The sequence below is a fragment of the Pelodiscus sinensis genome, chromosome 19 (assembly GCF_049634645.1).
Source record: "Pelodiscus sinensis isolate JC-2024 chromosome 19, ASM4963464v1, whole genome shotgun sequence".
NCBI classification, from domain to species: domain Eukaryota; kingdom Metazoa; phylum Chordata; order Testudines; family Trionychidae; genus Pelodiscus; species Pelodiscus sinensis.
In genome coordinates this window covers 20,337,727-20,353,797 of record NC_134729.1, presented here as the reverse complement: position 1 = coordinate 20,353,797, position 16,071 = coordinate 20,337,727, and the positions used below count along the sequence as shown (strand labels likewise).

Sequence of the window (16,071 nt, the reverse complement as noted above, 5' to 3'; positions counted from 1 at the left end):
GGTCTGTGTGGGGTGCCGGTTCAAAAACAGGGCTCTCCCTGCCGTCCTACACTGCTGCCTCTGTATCCGAGGCAGCAGCTCTTGTCTGAAGGGGGCCCAGACTTGCTGTGGATAGAGGCCGCTCCATGGGATGCTGGAGTAGCCTCCGTCTGCAGGGAGCTCAGACGGGCCTCTGCCATCCCGTGCTGTATCAGGCAGCGGCATGAAGCAGCAGGCTGGAGCTGGTCTGCGCGGGGAGCTGATTTTTACAGAGGCAGCAGCTTGGGATGGCAGCGGGATCCTCGGGAGTGGACTCAGCAGCGCACCGGCAGCCCCTCCTGGGGAGAGGAGCGTTTTAGTAACCGCTAAGAACGGTTGCGGCTACAGGATTCCTCAAATAAACGCTAACGTCCCTAATTCCTGGTGTCAATAACTTGTCTGCATTCCCGATTGGACCCCACAGGGGGTCTTCCCAGCTTCCTTGGTTTTCTTTACTCTCTTTGGAAGCTCTGAGCTCATGCTCATCTGAGTTAATTCTTTTCAGTGCCCAGGCGAGGCTTTCTGTTCCCAGTTTTGAATGGAAATTCTGCACTGCCTTTCTGCCGAGCAGTTTGGGTAGCAGAAATCTGGGAGGCAGAGTTTGACCTACTTTATTTAAATCTGGCTCTCGGGTGTATTCATGTTTTCACGGAAGATGTGTCCTTGGTCTGCCGTCTATGGAAATCTCCTCTAATTTTAGTTCATGTGACGCTGTCGATTGTGCTTTCCTGCTTCCGTGCGGCTCTGAGGGCGTGCTGCTTTTTATTCCTTGTGAAATAACAAGTATTCACTATGTCCAGAAATACGGCCTGCAGTCTCGCTAGCAAGCAGCCATGTCGCTGGCCCCTCAGCACAGACTGATGCTGCTTAGTGGGAGAGGAGAAGAGATCAGAGCGTCTTGCTGAGACTGTTTCATTGTGTGCTCTTTACACCACACATCTCTGTTGAGGCACTGAAAAATCTCAGAGGGGTTGCCGTGTGAATCTGTAACTTTTAAAAACAATGACTAGTCCTGTGGCACCTTAGAGACAAACAAAATATCTATATATCGTATCATGAGCTTTTGTGGGCAAAACCCATTTCTGCAGGTGAGCACTCGAGCTCGTCTGAAGAAGTGGGTTTTGCCCATGAAAGCTCATAGATACTTACATGTATTTTTGTCTGTCTCTAAGAGGCACAGAAAGGCAGCTTTTTAAACTGGCCACACAGTTCTGTGGTGCAGGGAAGCACAAAAGGAAGTTTTTCTTCCACTCAGCGCACAGTCAACCAGTGGAACTCCTCGCCAGAAGATGTTGTGAAGATTAGGACTTTAACAGGGTTCAAAAAAGAGCTAGCTAGATTCATGGAGGTCAGGACCATCAATACTTATTAGCCAGGATGGGTAGGAATAGTGTCCCTAGCCTCTGTTTGTCTGGAAATGGATGACAGGGGAGGGATCATGTGATGATTGTTGTGTTCACTCCCTCCAGGGCATCTGGTATTGGCCTCTGTCAGCAGACAGGATACTGGGCTAGATAGGCCTTTGGTCAGACGCAGTCTGGCTGTTCTTATGCTCTTACGAAGCATTTGAAGCACCTCGTTGGTGCTGGAGGTGAAACGTGTTCTCCTGTGTGCATTAGAATAAAAGCGATTTGAGTCGTGAGGAATCCTTGTAAGGGCATTCTGGAGTCGGATGTGCCTGTCTCCCATTGTTGCTGAAGAGGGAAGTTGTTTGTTAGAGCAGGTCCTGAAGGAGACTGAGCCGTATTCTGCAGATGGGTCTGTGACGTAGTGGGGGTACCTTGCTGGTTGCTATGCTGGGCAGTGGGTTGTGAGTGACCTTTGCTGGCTGCAGCACGGCCCAGCAGGGCGGGAGGTGAGTCATTACGCAAGGGGGCTTCGAACCTGTCTGACCAGTTACCTCCCAGGGAGCAGAACAATGGGAAGAAGGGGAGTGGAGCCCTGGCTGGGGGCAGGGCTGGAAGTGAGTGAGTTAGGTTTCTGGCTGATATCATGGAGGAAGCAGCCTAGGCAATGGGCTGGGATTTAGGGGCCCAGGCTCCCCCATCTCAAGGGGGGCTCAGGCATCCTAGGCCTGCCCTGTAACCAGATTACATCTGTGCTGTGCTGTATCCTGGAGAAGCAATAAACTCCCTCTATTCTACTGGCTGGTGGAGTCTGACTGTGCCATTACGGGGGTGCAGGAGATGGGGAAAACCCCAGCGCGCCGTCACAGGGTCCTCACAGGCCCAGCCCTCGTGCTGTGCTTACTCTCCTGCTCTCAGGACTGGGTGCACTCAGAGGTTCAGCCCAGCATTGATGGTGTCCCCGTCTCAGCAAAATGGAGGGAGGCCTGGAACCAATGTTCTCTCTAATCGGTCCTTTCTTTGTGTGGAATAATTTTATGTGCACTGAAACATGTGTGAATGTGCACCACCAGTAGAAACAAAGACCCCAGCTGTGGGTTCTCTTTTCATCAGCTGGGCAGCATTGGAATATCCTGAGTGGCCGCACAAGTGCACAGTTTACAGGGAACTCGGCCTGGAACCACTAATTGTAACTGGAATAGTAATAGAGATGTAGCCGTGTTAGTGTGGGTCTTGCTGAAACAAAAGACAGAGCTATGCTGCACTTTAAAGACTAACAAGATGGTTTATTAGCTGATGAGCTTTTGTGGACCAGACTCACGTCCTCAGGTCTGGCCCATGAAAGCTCATCGCCTAATAAATCATCTTGTTAGTCTTTAAAGTGCAGCACAGTCCTGTCTAATTGTAACTGAATTTCAATGTAAGAACTTTACAGCTTGTACACGTAAGAAATGCGTAAGGTATGGGACAAATAGCATGCATGGGGTGATTTCTTAGCAGGTGCAAGCAGCAAGATACGGTGAGTAATTGTATCAGGAATCTTGTGATAATTGGTGTTCACACCCCCGCTGCTCGAGTCATGTGAAATTAGGAATATTTCAGGTTATTTTAAAAAAAAAAGTAAAATGCTAGTCCTTACAGAGCGATGCATGGAATTGAGACCTCGTGTATCCTAAATATTCAAAACCTGACCTCAGACATCGGGCAGTCCAGTTCTTCCAGCTGCTCTCTAGTTCTTCGGAGATGGCCGTGTGTTCTGCATCCTCCTTCTGCCAGTTCTTCCCCGCCTTCCTCACGTTCTCTGCCCTCCCTCGGGTTCTCAAGGCTTGCTTAGCGTGTCTCCCATCTCCCATGTGGGGTACGTGTCCCAATATCCTAAGCTGTCTGTGGTGATATTTTCTAACATGCCAGGCTCTGGTAGCTCTTACACTTCCCTTTGTTTTGTCTTTCCAGGAAGCGTGTAGCCTCTTTCTCAGCCATCTGCGATGGGCCGTCACCAGTCTCTTCTTGCTAGCTGCTGCCCATGGCCAGGTCTCTGCGCCATTCCGTACATGCTCAGCACAGGCATGTGGTATAAATGACCAGGGCTCGACAATTAGTGTAATCTACTCGCCCGTGGCAAGTAGATTACAAGCCGGCACAGCCGTGCAGTGTGGTCTGCGCATGCGCAGCGTGCCGAACCATGCGGCTGGCGAGCGGGGCTCGCTGCCGCTTGGTGAGCCCTGTAAATGACCATTAGTTTGGGGTGCACACCTCTGCTTAGCCAGCTGGTGTTCAGTCTCCGGATTTCCGAGTCTTATCTTTATCCCAAATGTCGTTACGCTCTACAGCAAGGAGGGTTGGGCCCTGTTTGATTTCATTTCTCTCCACCCGGTCAGGGATCAGGGCCTGCAGCAGAGCCTGACTGTGGGCCACCTAACACACCCTGCTGTCCTGTAGTATGATGCTGGATTTGGTCCACCACCCGATCAGAGGTAGAGTTAGCGCATCCGTATTCGAGCCAAGCAACAGCTGGTTGTGATAATACTGGCACCTGCTCGTTCCCAGCTTCGCCCCTTCCATGCCTCACCCTTGGAAACCTGGTTGGGACTCTTGGCTCTGATTCCTGACCTCTGACTCCAGTTCTAACCACCTGTGGTTCTTGACTTCAGAGTCTGGCTCTGACGCTGGGTTCCCATTCCTGGCTTCTGACTCTTGCGTTAATCGTAGGTTCCCAGGCCAGAAGAGATCACAGTGATCGTCTAGGGATGGTCAGATCCAGCCTGCGGGCCAGACCCGGCCTGCCAAGCTCTTTAATCCGGACCATGACCCGCCCCTGTGGCAGTGAGCAGCTCCACACTGCTCAAAGCAGCTGGCTGCTCTCTGTGGCTCTATGAACCATGAGCAGGGAGGCTTCAGGTGCTTCCCCTGTCCCTGGTACAATCTCTCAGCTTCTATTGGCCAAAAACTGGCCAATAGGAGCTGAGAGATTGTGCTGGGGCGGGGGCAGCACATTAAGCCTGGCCCTGTCCTTCCCCACTCTACACTGTGGGATGCTCAGACCCGCCCCCCATGGACAGGGGGTGCTGCTGCAAAGCAGCTTCTGCCCAGGGTGGGCCCAGGCTCCCTGCAGAGAGTCGGGCTTCTGACGCAAAGCATCCCGCGGAGCAGCCTCTGTTCGTGGGGAGCTCGGGCCTGCTGCAGACAGAGGGCGCTTTGCGGGATGCTTTGCGTCAGAAGCCTGTCTCTCTGCAGGGAGCCTGGGTCAGCAGTGCTTGTTGTGGGAGCAGGTGGCACCATGGAGACGGTGCTGGCGGGAACTGGGTTTTCATCCAGCTCCTCCCCAGCACTGGCTCCTGCCTCTGATACAGAGGCTGCAAGGCGGGGGGGGGGGGGGGGGGGGGGGGGGGAGTGAGTGTAGTCGACAAGATTAGCTGATGAGCCTCGGCTTATCGGTTAATAGTATAGTGGACTATTCTTTGACATCCCTACTGTCTGTGAGAGTCCCTGAAGGGCATCACAAGGGATCATCCGGCTCTTCCGGAGAGGTCTTTTGCTGTACTGTAGAGCTGCTTGAAGTCTCCCTTCTGTGCTTCCGCCATCTTTTCCTGGCCCCAGACTTTTTGCTCTTGCCTGCATCTTTCCTTTATTTCTTTCTCCGTCTCTGGCATCCTCTTCTAGGAGTTCTGCCTGTCTTGTACTGCTCCTTTTTTGCCTTCAGAGCGTTGTCGATCACAGCATAAACCCCGTGCATCCTCCGTTGGGCTCCTTCGGCGGCCCCCTAGTTTTGTATCTTCTGAGAGTTTGATCATTTGTCTTCCAGGTTTTCATCATCAGCCTGGTCCTGTAAAACCTGGACTGGTTCTGAAGCACAGTCTGATCTGTGTGTCTTTGTCCTTGCGCTTCTCTATTGCCGTAGCTCATTTTCACGCTCTGAGCTTGTGTTGTAACGTGGCCACTACAGATCAGAGCCAGCATCTGCTCCTCCGCTGATTTTGCCGTCTTTCAAAGAACATGCCGTCTGTGAGTTACACGCTCGTGAATTATCTGGTTGACAGTTGCATTGTCCGGTGTGGAAGAGAGAGGCATCTCTCTTCAGGGTGTTTGTGCTTGTCTGGGTGTTTGTGCTTGTTTGTGCTTGTCAGGGTGTTTGTCTGCTTGAGTGCCTTCTGCTCTGTGTCCGTGACTTCTTCCCAGCCAGTAGAGCTGTTACTGCTTTGTGCTTTGAAGTCTCACCTGTCGTCAGCTTGTTGTTGTGGTTTCGGTGTGACCTCCAGCATCACTGCACCTGCCTGTAGAAGGTACCTTTTCATGGTTGCTTGCTGTGCGTTGGTTGGTGTGGCTTCTTCGATTATTGTTCTCTTGACACCAAGTTCAGGGCGTCCCCGCTGTACGCCGCCTCGGTGTATGTCGGTTCCGCACTAATGTCATTGACACTTATACGAACTGTTGCGTTCTACGTCCTCCCGGTCCCCTCTCTTATATTGTGCGTCAAAAAAAAAAAAAAGACTAATTCGTGCCAACGGATGTCAGACGCAGGAAAAAAATTCTCACGCTTTACGTTGTTTCGCTATACATCCACATATTTTGGAAGGTATCTGGGACATATAGCGGGGACGCCCTGCATGGTCAGATGGTTCCCCCCCCCATTTCTTATGTATCCTTTGCCAGCTTTCCCATCCTGTCCCAGGTTCGTACAGTCGTCTTGCCTCATCTTTGGTCATTAGGGTTCCATATCTCCAACTCTCAGCGTTCTTGGTGCTTTTGCTGAGCTCTGTCAGGTTTGGCTCTTCAGTGTCCTCTGCATCCCCTGTCCTCAGGTTTTGGTGTCATTGTTTCTGTTGCGGTGAAATGTTAGCGGAGTAGGTCGCACACCTCACCACAGAACCCTTCTCTGTCATCCAGGCCCGGGACCAGCACTGTGGCAAACAGCAGGAAAGTTCTCAAAAAGAAAAACAGCCACAGCAAAGACTCCCCAAGACGTATGGCTTAAAAATCCTGCGATTTCCTTCTCGCAGTCTCATGGTTCTTGAACACCTGGAGTTGGAGACCCTCCCTTAAGGCACTTATTGGGGGAATCCAGCCTACGCAGACAGCCCAGGGGTCTGAGTGCAAGAGGGTCAGCTTTCCTGATGTGCCGTAAGAGCTGATGCAGCGATAAGGCAGACGTGGAGTTGATCCATGGTTATGCCAGAGCGATTCCTTTGCTTGGACTGAATTCTCAGATCGCTTTCCAGCTAGCAAAGGATTCTCTGCTTGTCCTGGCCCTAGGGTGCCCTTGGTTTCTTGCTCCTGATTTGTTTAAAGGAGGCTTTCCAGGTGGAACCTCGGGCCGGGAAGGTAGTCACCCGAGTCCTAGTTTGCACGCAGACACGGAGAGCAGCCGAACGGGGAACCAGATGCCGTAACTGGCTTTTATGGAGCAAAATCCAGCTTCACCAGTGGCGTCTGCAGCTCTGGCAGGAGGGCATGTCTGGCTCCCAGGTCTCACAGCAAAGTGGTTTAAAGTTAGCCCGTAAACAAGAGTGATTTATGTCGTTTGGGGGCTATGACTGTGGATTTAGAAGCCTTTTCCATCAAGCGCTCAACTATGGGCATGAAACCCTTTGGCAGTTTGTTTGCTTCCTCTTTTTAGGTCCTTTTGGCTTTTTTTTTTTAATACTCTTACTTGCTGGGTATTGGGTGTCTGAACTACAGCTGAAACTGGACGTGTGAACCGGTTGCGAGGGCGTCGCTGCTGAATGTTGCCGTGCCAGCCCTCCGCAGAAGCATCCAAGAGGTCGCGCTCTCCCCTATTGCTGGGCTCCTTGTGCTGAGCTCTGGGGCTGGCGCGCCGGCGGGGTGCTCCTACATGAATCGGGGTGCTGTGATTGTAAAGCAAAAGCAGCTCGGCCCGTGGAGGTGGTTTCTAAAGCCCAGTCTGCTTCCGCGCCCCCTTTTGCTTTAGCATGCGGGAGCCACGCAACAATCACGCTCTGTTTTCCCTTTCCAGCTGCCGGAGCAATAACCGGAAAAGCCTGGTGGTGGGAACGCCGTCTCCAACCCTCTCCCGCCCTCTCTCCCCGCTCTCTGTGCCGACAGGTAGGCCTGAGCCCTGGGGTGCAGTTGATGTGCATGTAGTGGTTTTACCCTGGCTGCTTGGAAGGGGCGACACATGGTCCTAAGGCAGTGGTCCCCAACCTGGCGGTGCCGCTGGGCGTCTGGGGGCGGGGCCGCTGGGCGTCTGGGGGCGGGGCCGCTGGGCGTCTGGGGGCGGGGCCGCTGGGCGTCTGGGGGCACCCACAGGGTTAGCCTTTCTGTTACAGCAGTTCCTTGGGTGTCAGCCCCTTGCGGACTGGCGTAGGTTAGACTTGGGGTTTGTATCTATTGCCGATGGCCAGCTGCACATGACATGGGCCAGCAGAGAAAGGTGGGAGTGGGGAGGCCATGTTTTGACTTGGTCCTTATAGCAGCTGCCGGGGCCCGCCCAGTGCGGTCTCTCCTATCTTTGAGGAATGGGTTTGTTTTCTATTAGGAATAGTAGAAACGGTGCAGGGCAGTTGATTTTGTGACTCTTTAACCTTAAGTGGCTGGCGAGAGCCCAGACAACAAGCCAATGGGATGGATCAGACGTTGCTTTAATTTCTCTCTTTCTCTGCAGCCGGGAGCAGCCCTTTGGATAGCCCACGAAACTTCTCAACCAGCACATCTGTCAACTTTCCCTTTGCTCGCAGGTAAGCTGGGGCTTGCTTCCTTCTTCCCTCAGCCTCCCTGCTCCCTGTAGAGAAGGGTTGGACTGAGAGGGGAAAGAATTTACAAGATTGTCTCTTGGCAAAAGGTGGTGCATTTACCTCTTTCACTTCCAGACAGCACCGTCCGTATGGTGCATGTGCTCATGGGTGCAAATGTGCATGGGGGCAGGGAGGGAGGCGTCCTCATCATGTTCTTTAATTAGCTCATGGCGGAGTGCAGTGAAATAATCAGACTCTCTTCAGGAGTTGCCCTGGTTGGAGTAAACGGGGCGGGGAGATCCGATGGTAGAGTCACCGTGCAAACCCTGCCTGCTTTGCACCGGACTCAAGCCAGAACTAACGTATCAGAGGCGAGCTTCTTATTTTGGGGAGGGGCGGGGTGTTTAGACACAGTCCCGACTGGGCAAAGGCCTCTTTCCCAAGCCCCTTCCTAAACTAGAGCGCAGCACGAAGGGGGTCAAGGCAGAAGCATTTGTCCCCAGCATTCTGCTAGGTGCAGATTTTTTTCCCCTTGGCTCGTTGGACACTGCGGGAGCTTTGATGCCTGCTAAAGCTGTCGGAGTTCCCACGAGCCAAGAAAACACGGGAACCCGTGAGCCTGAGAAACGGCAGCAGGCCCAGGAGTGGTTTCGGTTACCTTGTTTCTTTTTGTCTCGCTCCCTCTTCCCGGCTGATAATTTCCCACCACCCTGCAGTCATGCTCCTCGGACTGACAGGTAACTGCAAGAAGGAACTAAGCTCGGACAGGACCTGGGCGCAGTGGGGATGCCAGCTCCACTTAGGCAGGGCCCTTGTGGCTGTGGGTTTTACCTCGCTTGTCCTGAGCATAACCCCCATTGTGGCAGTGCCAGATTGAATCAGTCTGTGACTGGTTCCCATAATACGCTGCCGCTCCGGGAACAGACCCAGCTCTGTTTCTCTCGTGCTGCTATTGGCTGGGAGTCCAGTCCCCAAATCTGCCCCACTTGAAAACTTCTCAGCCGATTATCAACAGTGTCCTGGATTCGAAACAGCTGCTGCTCTGAAATCCACAACTAGGTCAGCGGGAAAAGTGACCAGTGTGATAGAGATGGGAACAGCGCCCTCCAGGCCCTGCTGGGTTGGTGCCATGGGCCTCACTGGGGTGCACAGGCAGAAATAAACAACCGGGAAACGGGCGGTGTTAACTCCTCGTTTGCCAGCTGGGAGAGCGCCAGTGGTGCTCTAGTCTCAAGCTGCTCATGTTGGGAACACAGAAATGTGACGACACAAGCTACTTAGGAGACTGAGCAGCTCCGGGGGCGAGATCCATCAGCCCTGCTCGTGGCCTTACGATGGGGGCTTGGCCAACCCTCGTAACTCACCCTGGGAAGCTGCTAGGATGAAGCAGGAATGTTCTGTAACTTTTTCACGAGTCCTGTGGGGATGCGGGATGTAAAAGGTCATTTAGAAATGGAACCATGGAACTGCTAAAAATCCTAGCGTTTACCCAGGCTGCATGCTCTGCAGTGTGCAAATCATAGACTCCTAGAACTGGAAGGGACCTCGAGAGGTCATCAAGTCCAGTCCCCTGCCCCCACGGCAGGACCCAGCACCGTCTAGATGTTTGTCCAACCGGCTCTTAAATCTCTCCAGAGATGGAGATTCCACAGCCTCCCTGGGCAACTTATTCCAGTGTTTCACCACCCTGACAGGTAGGAAGTTTTTCCTAATGTCCAGCCTAAACCTCCCTTGCTGCAATTTAAGCCCATTGCTCCTTGTCCTCTCATCAGAGTCCAGGGAGAATGAAGCATTATTAAAGCTTAATTCTGAAATAAATAAATTCTTAATAAAGTTTAATCATTAAACATTATTAAAGCTTAAATAAATATTATGCCTCCCTGAGCGAAGCAGAGGCTTCAGCTGTGAGCTCTGAATTATGCAGTGAAGCTACCTCCCTGGGAGCCGGGCTGACAGGCTGCCGGCTCCGCTCCCGGGGAGCCATCAGTGCAAAATCTGGGCTCCCCAGGGGCTGGCAGGCCTGCTCCCTGGGAGCCAGCGTGTCACCTGCAGTGGGAGGGTCAGGTGGGCCTGCCAAGGACAGAGGCTGCTCCGGCCAGCTGACTGAAGAGGCCCGTACCTGCAGTGGGCCCTGCCAGGCTGGAGCAGCCTGCTAAGGGTGAGGCTTACCAGTTAACCATTTACATCCCCAGTGCCTGCCTCAGTTTCCCTCTGTGCTTTGCATTGTTACCAAGTGAAGAGAGAGGGTCAGATCTGCTCTTGGGTCAGCTGGCTGGGCTGCAGTGAATAGGCTCCGTAAGGAACTGATTGCAATTGATCCAGATGGCTAGAGGCACCAGCTGGGCAACTGAAACAGGAAGTGACTGTACAAGTGTTATGGCAGGTGGGGAGAACTCAGAATGGCCTGGAGGCAGGGTCCTGGGAGGGGATCAGCAGGGGAGGGCTTCTGGAAGACAGAGCCTGCGGTTTGGCTGGTGGATTGCCCTGGCTTGGCTGGACTGAACTATTTTCACCTTCATGTCTCTGTGTTAAGCTAAGGGCTCCGGGTGCTGCCCTCCCGTTGAGTCTGCGGCGCCTCCCTGGAGCACGTCCCCGTCTCGAACCGAGAGTCTCTCTGGTCGACTCCTGAGCAGAAGTCCCAGCATGAAGCAGGGTGGCTGAAACCCAGGGGCTTGGTCTCAAAGGCGGTGGGGCTGCGTGGCCTTTCCTAAAGAAACAGGGAGCCCCCGTTGGGGGTCTGCATTACTCCAGGGGCTCCTCCAAGAGACTGTAAAAGCTAGGGCCTGGCACGGGTCCTGTGGATCCGGGACAGCTGGGTTAGGCAGATGGGGAAACCGAGGCCTGGGGAGGTGGAGGGTGTCAGTGATGTCGGCAGAGCTCCCAGGCCCGTGGTCTGCTAGAAAACACTCCCAGCAAAAATAGCATCCTAGGGTTTAAATGTCTGGCATCGTGTTTCTAGCAGGGGGCGGGGAGGAGGCACATCCACTGCGTGTGTTCCCTTTGCATCCGCCCTTGGGAATAGTACCGTAAAATCCCAGGGGCCCAGCTTGGACAAGAGTTTAAAATCCCAGCCGAGCGTTTCCCCCCTGCCTAAGTGGCTTTATGTGCACGCAGCCCGGGAAGAACGCAGGGTACAGCTGTCCCGTGGCTGCCGGCGCTCCGGGACGGTCACCCCGCTCGCAGGCTGAGGACAGCTCCCGTTCACAGGGACACACTCGGTCCCTGCACTGCAGCCGGGGACCTAACCTAGTTTCTAGGACTTGGCCATGCCGTTCCCCTTCGGCCATAGCGTGGCTTGCACGGAGCCGTGATTACTTGTGTCCGGAGGCATCAGGATACCTTTGGCGTAAGAGGCTTGGGGAGTGCAGCTGGCTGGGCCGGAGCGAGAGGCTGGGTCCAGCCCGCAGCACTCTGGGCATTCAGTGTTCCTTTATTTGCATTTAAACACAGCTTTCTCAGGGTGACCCTGTGTTTCTTTTTGCAGGGCTGATGGCAGAAGGTGGTCACTGGCTTCGCTACCCTCGTCTGGCTATGGGACTAACACCCCCAGTTCCACTGTCTCGGTAAAGCTCTCCAGCCGTCTGTAGCAGCAGAGGGAAATCTGAAATAGCTGAGTGTTATAGGGCAGGCCGTGGCCTGCCTCAGTTTCCCCATTCACTTGTTCCCCAGAAATAATCTAAGCACTCCTTGAGTAGAAATCCAGCCTGGGTACAAACAAAAGCCCGTTGTGCACAAACTGTGACAACACAAGTCCCCGCAGTCCACCGTGAACCTCTCTGGTGTGGGGCCCCTCCCCACCCCTCATCCCTGGGCAGGAGTGGCTTGAGGCCGGCTGCGGCAGCTGTTACCCCAGGCGGAAGGCGCGATTGGCGCCCCTGCCTGCACCGCTGTCAGAGGCTCTGATGTAATCATGGGGCGCCCCAGTGCCCTGTGACATCATCATGGGGCTCCCGGACTGGTGGCGCCCTAGGCAACTGCCTAGTTTGCTTAGGCTCACGGGCCGCCCCTGTCCCTGGGCTTCTGGTAAGGCCCTTTGGCCTGAGCTGTACGTCCCAGAGAGCCAGCAGACATCTCCCTCTGCTGCCTTCTCTGGCACGGGTAGATCAGGCCAGCCCCATCTGGCCTCCTTGCCCTTCTCAGCTTCCCTGACATGGGAACTAAGTCGGGTGGCTCGCTCCACTGTCTTCCTGACCATTCCCCATGGGCCTCGTGAACCCGGAGACCTTCTCCAGTCCCCTGGCGCCCACATCTGACTCCTCCAGTCCCGGTGCCTCTCTTAAGCCCAACTGGGAATCAGAGACTCTGGACTCGGTGTTGGGAGGCAGGTCAGAGCGGACCAGGGCAGCTCGGAATAGTGCCTGGTCGCGGGATGCGTGAAGCGGCGAATGCGATCTGTTCTTCGCGCTCGTGGGCAGCACGTTTGGGAGCGTTAGGAAAGAGCCAGGTTCACAGGCTGCCTGTCGGTATTTCCAGCTAGTCAGGGGTTCTGAGGCAGCTGCTCCGAACAGACGCTCTGTTTCCGTCCTGCTCCGCTGGAGGAGCTGAGCTGTCTCCTCACCGCTTGCCTTTGTTGTTCTGTCCAGTCATCTTCATCCTCCCAGGAGCGTCTGCACCAGCTACCGTACCAGCCCACCCCTGATGAGCTGCATTTCCTATCGAAGCATTTCCGCAGCACGGAGAGCGTCACGGACGAGGACGGGCGCCGTTCGCCCTGCCTGCGGCCACGATCCAGGAGCCTAAGGTAGAGACAACCTCGGGCGGCCCCTGGGGTGTGTGTGCAAGGAGGGGTGTGTGCTGTTATGCCTGATAACTGTGACTGGTGCCGGTGAAGGAGGCATTTCATTGTCGTTGGGACTGGATTAGGCACAGCTAGCCCAGCACGCTCTGTCTGACGCAGGCTGGCACCAGCTGCTTCAGAAGCACGTGCAAGACGCCCCCACTAGTGGGCAGTTCTGGAGTAGCCCACGGGGCTGATGGTGTGAAACGTGGTGTGTTGCTACACGGACACTGTTCTGCAGAATTTCCCTGCAGAGCTTCCACGGATGGAAAATGGCAGGAATCTGATTCCAACCCACAGTGTAATAAATCTCAGGCTAACTGTGACAGGGTGAAATCACAATTCCCCTTGGCTTGTCTCCCCATGTGCTGATCATGCCACTGAGAGTCAACTTCCTGTTCTCTCAGGTTCCCTGTCCTGCTGGGCCAGATCCTCTTCTCTCCCCCCAGCCTGGCCACAGAGTTGGGCTTGCCACAGAAGCAACACACACACTGAGGAAGCAGTTCAGCTCGCAGAGGGGTCAGTTATAAGGACTCAGCACCTAGGAAGCCAAGCCCCAAAAGGGATCAAAACCTACATCTTGCCCTGTGTAAAAGTTTTACACAGAGAAAGCTCATAAGGCTAGCTCACTTCACCAGTGAAAGAGTGAAAGCTGCACCAGTGAAAGATGCACACTGGTCGTTCCCTTTCTTCCTCCCCCCTCGGTAACAGTTATTTACACTGGTCCTGACAATAAACAAAAGTGCTTTTATGAAGTACAAACAGTAGGATTTAAGTGGTTGCGAGTGAAAACAGACAGATCAAAGTAAACTACTCAATTAAAATGAATAAAAAACCCTTAGCTAGGACTAATCCACTTAGAAACGTGTTACGTACAAATTCTTACCCTCAACAGCTGTTCTTATTTCAGGGATAAGCTTCAAATTAGAGTTGATCTTTAACTGTGACTTGAGTCTACAGCTTCTTTAAAGTTCTTTTGTATCCTCTTCGGGTGGGCCAGGCACTTTCCAAAGCCAGCTGAAGACAGAAGGCTGGTGGCTTCCCATTGCTTAAATAGACTTTCCCTCGGGGTGGGAAACTTTTGTTCCTTCCCCCATCCCCATGGAAAATTATCAGGTTCAAGATGGATTCCAGTATCAGGTGGCATGGACACATGTTTTTCTAGGACCAACCACAGTTTGGCTGTTGATCACCAAGTCATTAAGTTTCTGGGGTATCATTAACACATTTTAACTACAAACAGAGTCACACTTCGTATTTCTAACTTGACATATAAGAATGCTACATGCACAGAAATAGGATGTACAGCTCCAGCAGATTGTGACTATAAGATTGATATGTGACATGCCCTGTTTTGCATACAGCATCTTTGAATTATGCATATTCATAAGGCAATTTTCATAAGGCATGGTGGGGGCGTTACATTAATCCTTTCACCTCTCGGGTGGCGCTCTTCTGGGCTTAGTTGACAGCCCCTGCACTTTTGTGACTGGGAACTGTTTACAGCTCCTGCTGTGTTGTTTTGTGTTGGGGACTTGTGCCTTCATGCAGACCCTTGGGTGGGTCACAGGAGATGGAGAGGTTGAGTTCTCAGTAGAAAGCCCAGATCCTGAGATCCAAACAGGGCATACCTGTGAATCGGGCCTTGCAGACCCTGCTGCAGGTCATCAGACTTCCAACCGAAAGATTGTTTTCAATCTGCGTATGGAACTGGATCGAAAAGCATTACGTGTATTAAATAAAAGCCAGGTGTTCTGGGTACATCTGTTTGCAATGTCTTTTCTCTTCCCTCCTCCCTGTTCTCCCCCAACTGTTGCTTTTTCTTACCCAGGGCCGCAGGCGGGCATACAGCATTCTCAGAGATTTCAGACATGCCAGGTGTTTGTGTGTAGCTGCCTCTCTCTTTACGTTCCCTGCTTGCACGTAGGCGCATTGCATGGAAGTCCCAGGGAAGGTGCCACATGAGAGCGGAGACATGCAAACAAGAGAACCAGGCAGTTTCCTCCTCAACTTCTGCAGCTTACATTAGACTTCACATGCAGCCCCGCTATAGACAAAACATGTAGATCCCCGGAATTTGACAGTGCCCCTTCATAAACTTGCTGCGGAAATGCCAAGCAGTCGAGTTTCCATCCGTTGGTTGGTTCTCCCGTTGTCAAATGCAGCAAGTTTGCAACTCGGACGGGGGCTAGTTCAGTTAAATACTTTCCCATTGTGGAATGTGTGTAGAGGCCTCATTTGTACCCAAGCGTCTCTTGGCTCTCATTGAGTGAGAGCTGTAATTGGTCCAAGGCTTTGTTGCCTGAAATTTCATTAAAATTAGATTAATTATCTCAGGGCTTTATGCATGGATGAATGTTTTACCAAAAAAACGCTGGTAATATGGCTGCCTTCCCTTGTCTATAGACGGTCCCAGGCTAAGCTGTGGCTTACTGCTTAGTTACTGAAATGAGAAAGGGGTGGGGAGGGGGTTGAAACTGGTTTTGATCTTGGCATCTGTTATAACTTGGTTAACGAGTTGGTAGCTGCTGCCTGACTGACTTTGTCTAGCAGGATAAAGATTCTAGTGGCGGCGTGGCCAGGGGAGAAGGAAGCGTCTGCTGAGTTGGCTAAAAAGAGAAACTATTCACGTGAAGATCTCTCTGTGCCCTGCAAAACCAAGAATCGGGGTTTATGCCGCCGGCGGTGAAAAGGGACCCACAGTAGCAGATAGAGGGGCTCCGGGGGCGGGGGGTGTCACACTGCTGGCCTGCCTGGTGCCAGCATCTCTCCGGTGGCTGTCTGGAATACTAGCATTAGAGTGGGGGCTAGGACAGAAATTATAATGCTGAGGGGGGAGAGGACGAGGGATGAAAAATCCCGCCTAATTGGTTAAATTGCTTGTAGTACTAAAAGCGTGTTTAACTGATTAAAGGGGTGTGGGCGGGGCAGGGGCGCTCTAGTGGGGCTGGAGCACCCCTTCCCCCCACCTGCTGGAGTCAGGCTAGAGCGTCCCCTGCCATGGGGAGGGGCTGCTCTAGCCTGGCAGCTCCTGGCTCCCCCACGGGGGGCTGGGGGCTGCTCTTGGGTAACTGTTTAACCGGTTACCCATTAACATCCCTAGAGAGGACAACCCCTTTCTTGAAAGGAAACTGAAATGGATGCATTAGCCTCTCCGCTGTGGCTACCTAGATTCGGAACTCCCTTGGCTTACCGATGCCGTGCGTTTGGAGGGGGGAGTAGCTTATTGCGGACAGACCAG

At 53.2% G+C, this 16,071-nt stretch overlaps 1 protein-coding gene across 4 annotated transcripts in view; it reads left to right on the top strand.

Moving 5' to 3' along the window:
- MAST3 (microtubule associated serine/threonine kinase 3) overlaps positions 1-16,071 on the top strand; it is an 87,060-nt gene that overhangs the window by 41,169 nt on the left and 29,820 nt on the right. For all 4 annotated transcript variants that reach the window (XM_075902929.1, XM_075902930.1, XM_075902927.1 and 1 more), the window contains 4 exons: positions 7,336-7,424; positions 7,984-8,056; positions 11,538-11,616; positions 12,637-12,794. In XM_075902929.1, the coding sequence (XP_075759044.1) occupies positions 7,336-7,424; positions 7,984-8,056; positions 11,538-11,616; positions 12,637-12,794 (399 nt within the window). The remainder of the gene's footprint in view (positions 1-7,335; positions 7,425-7,983; positions 8,057-11,537; positions 11,617-12,636; positions 12,795-16,071) is intronic.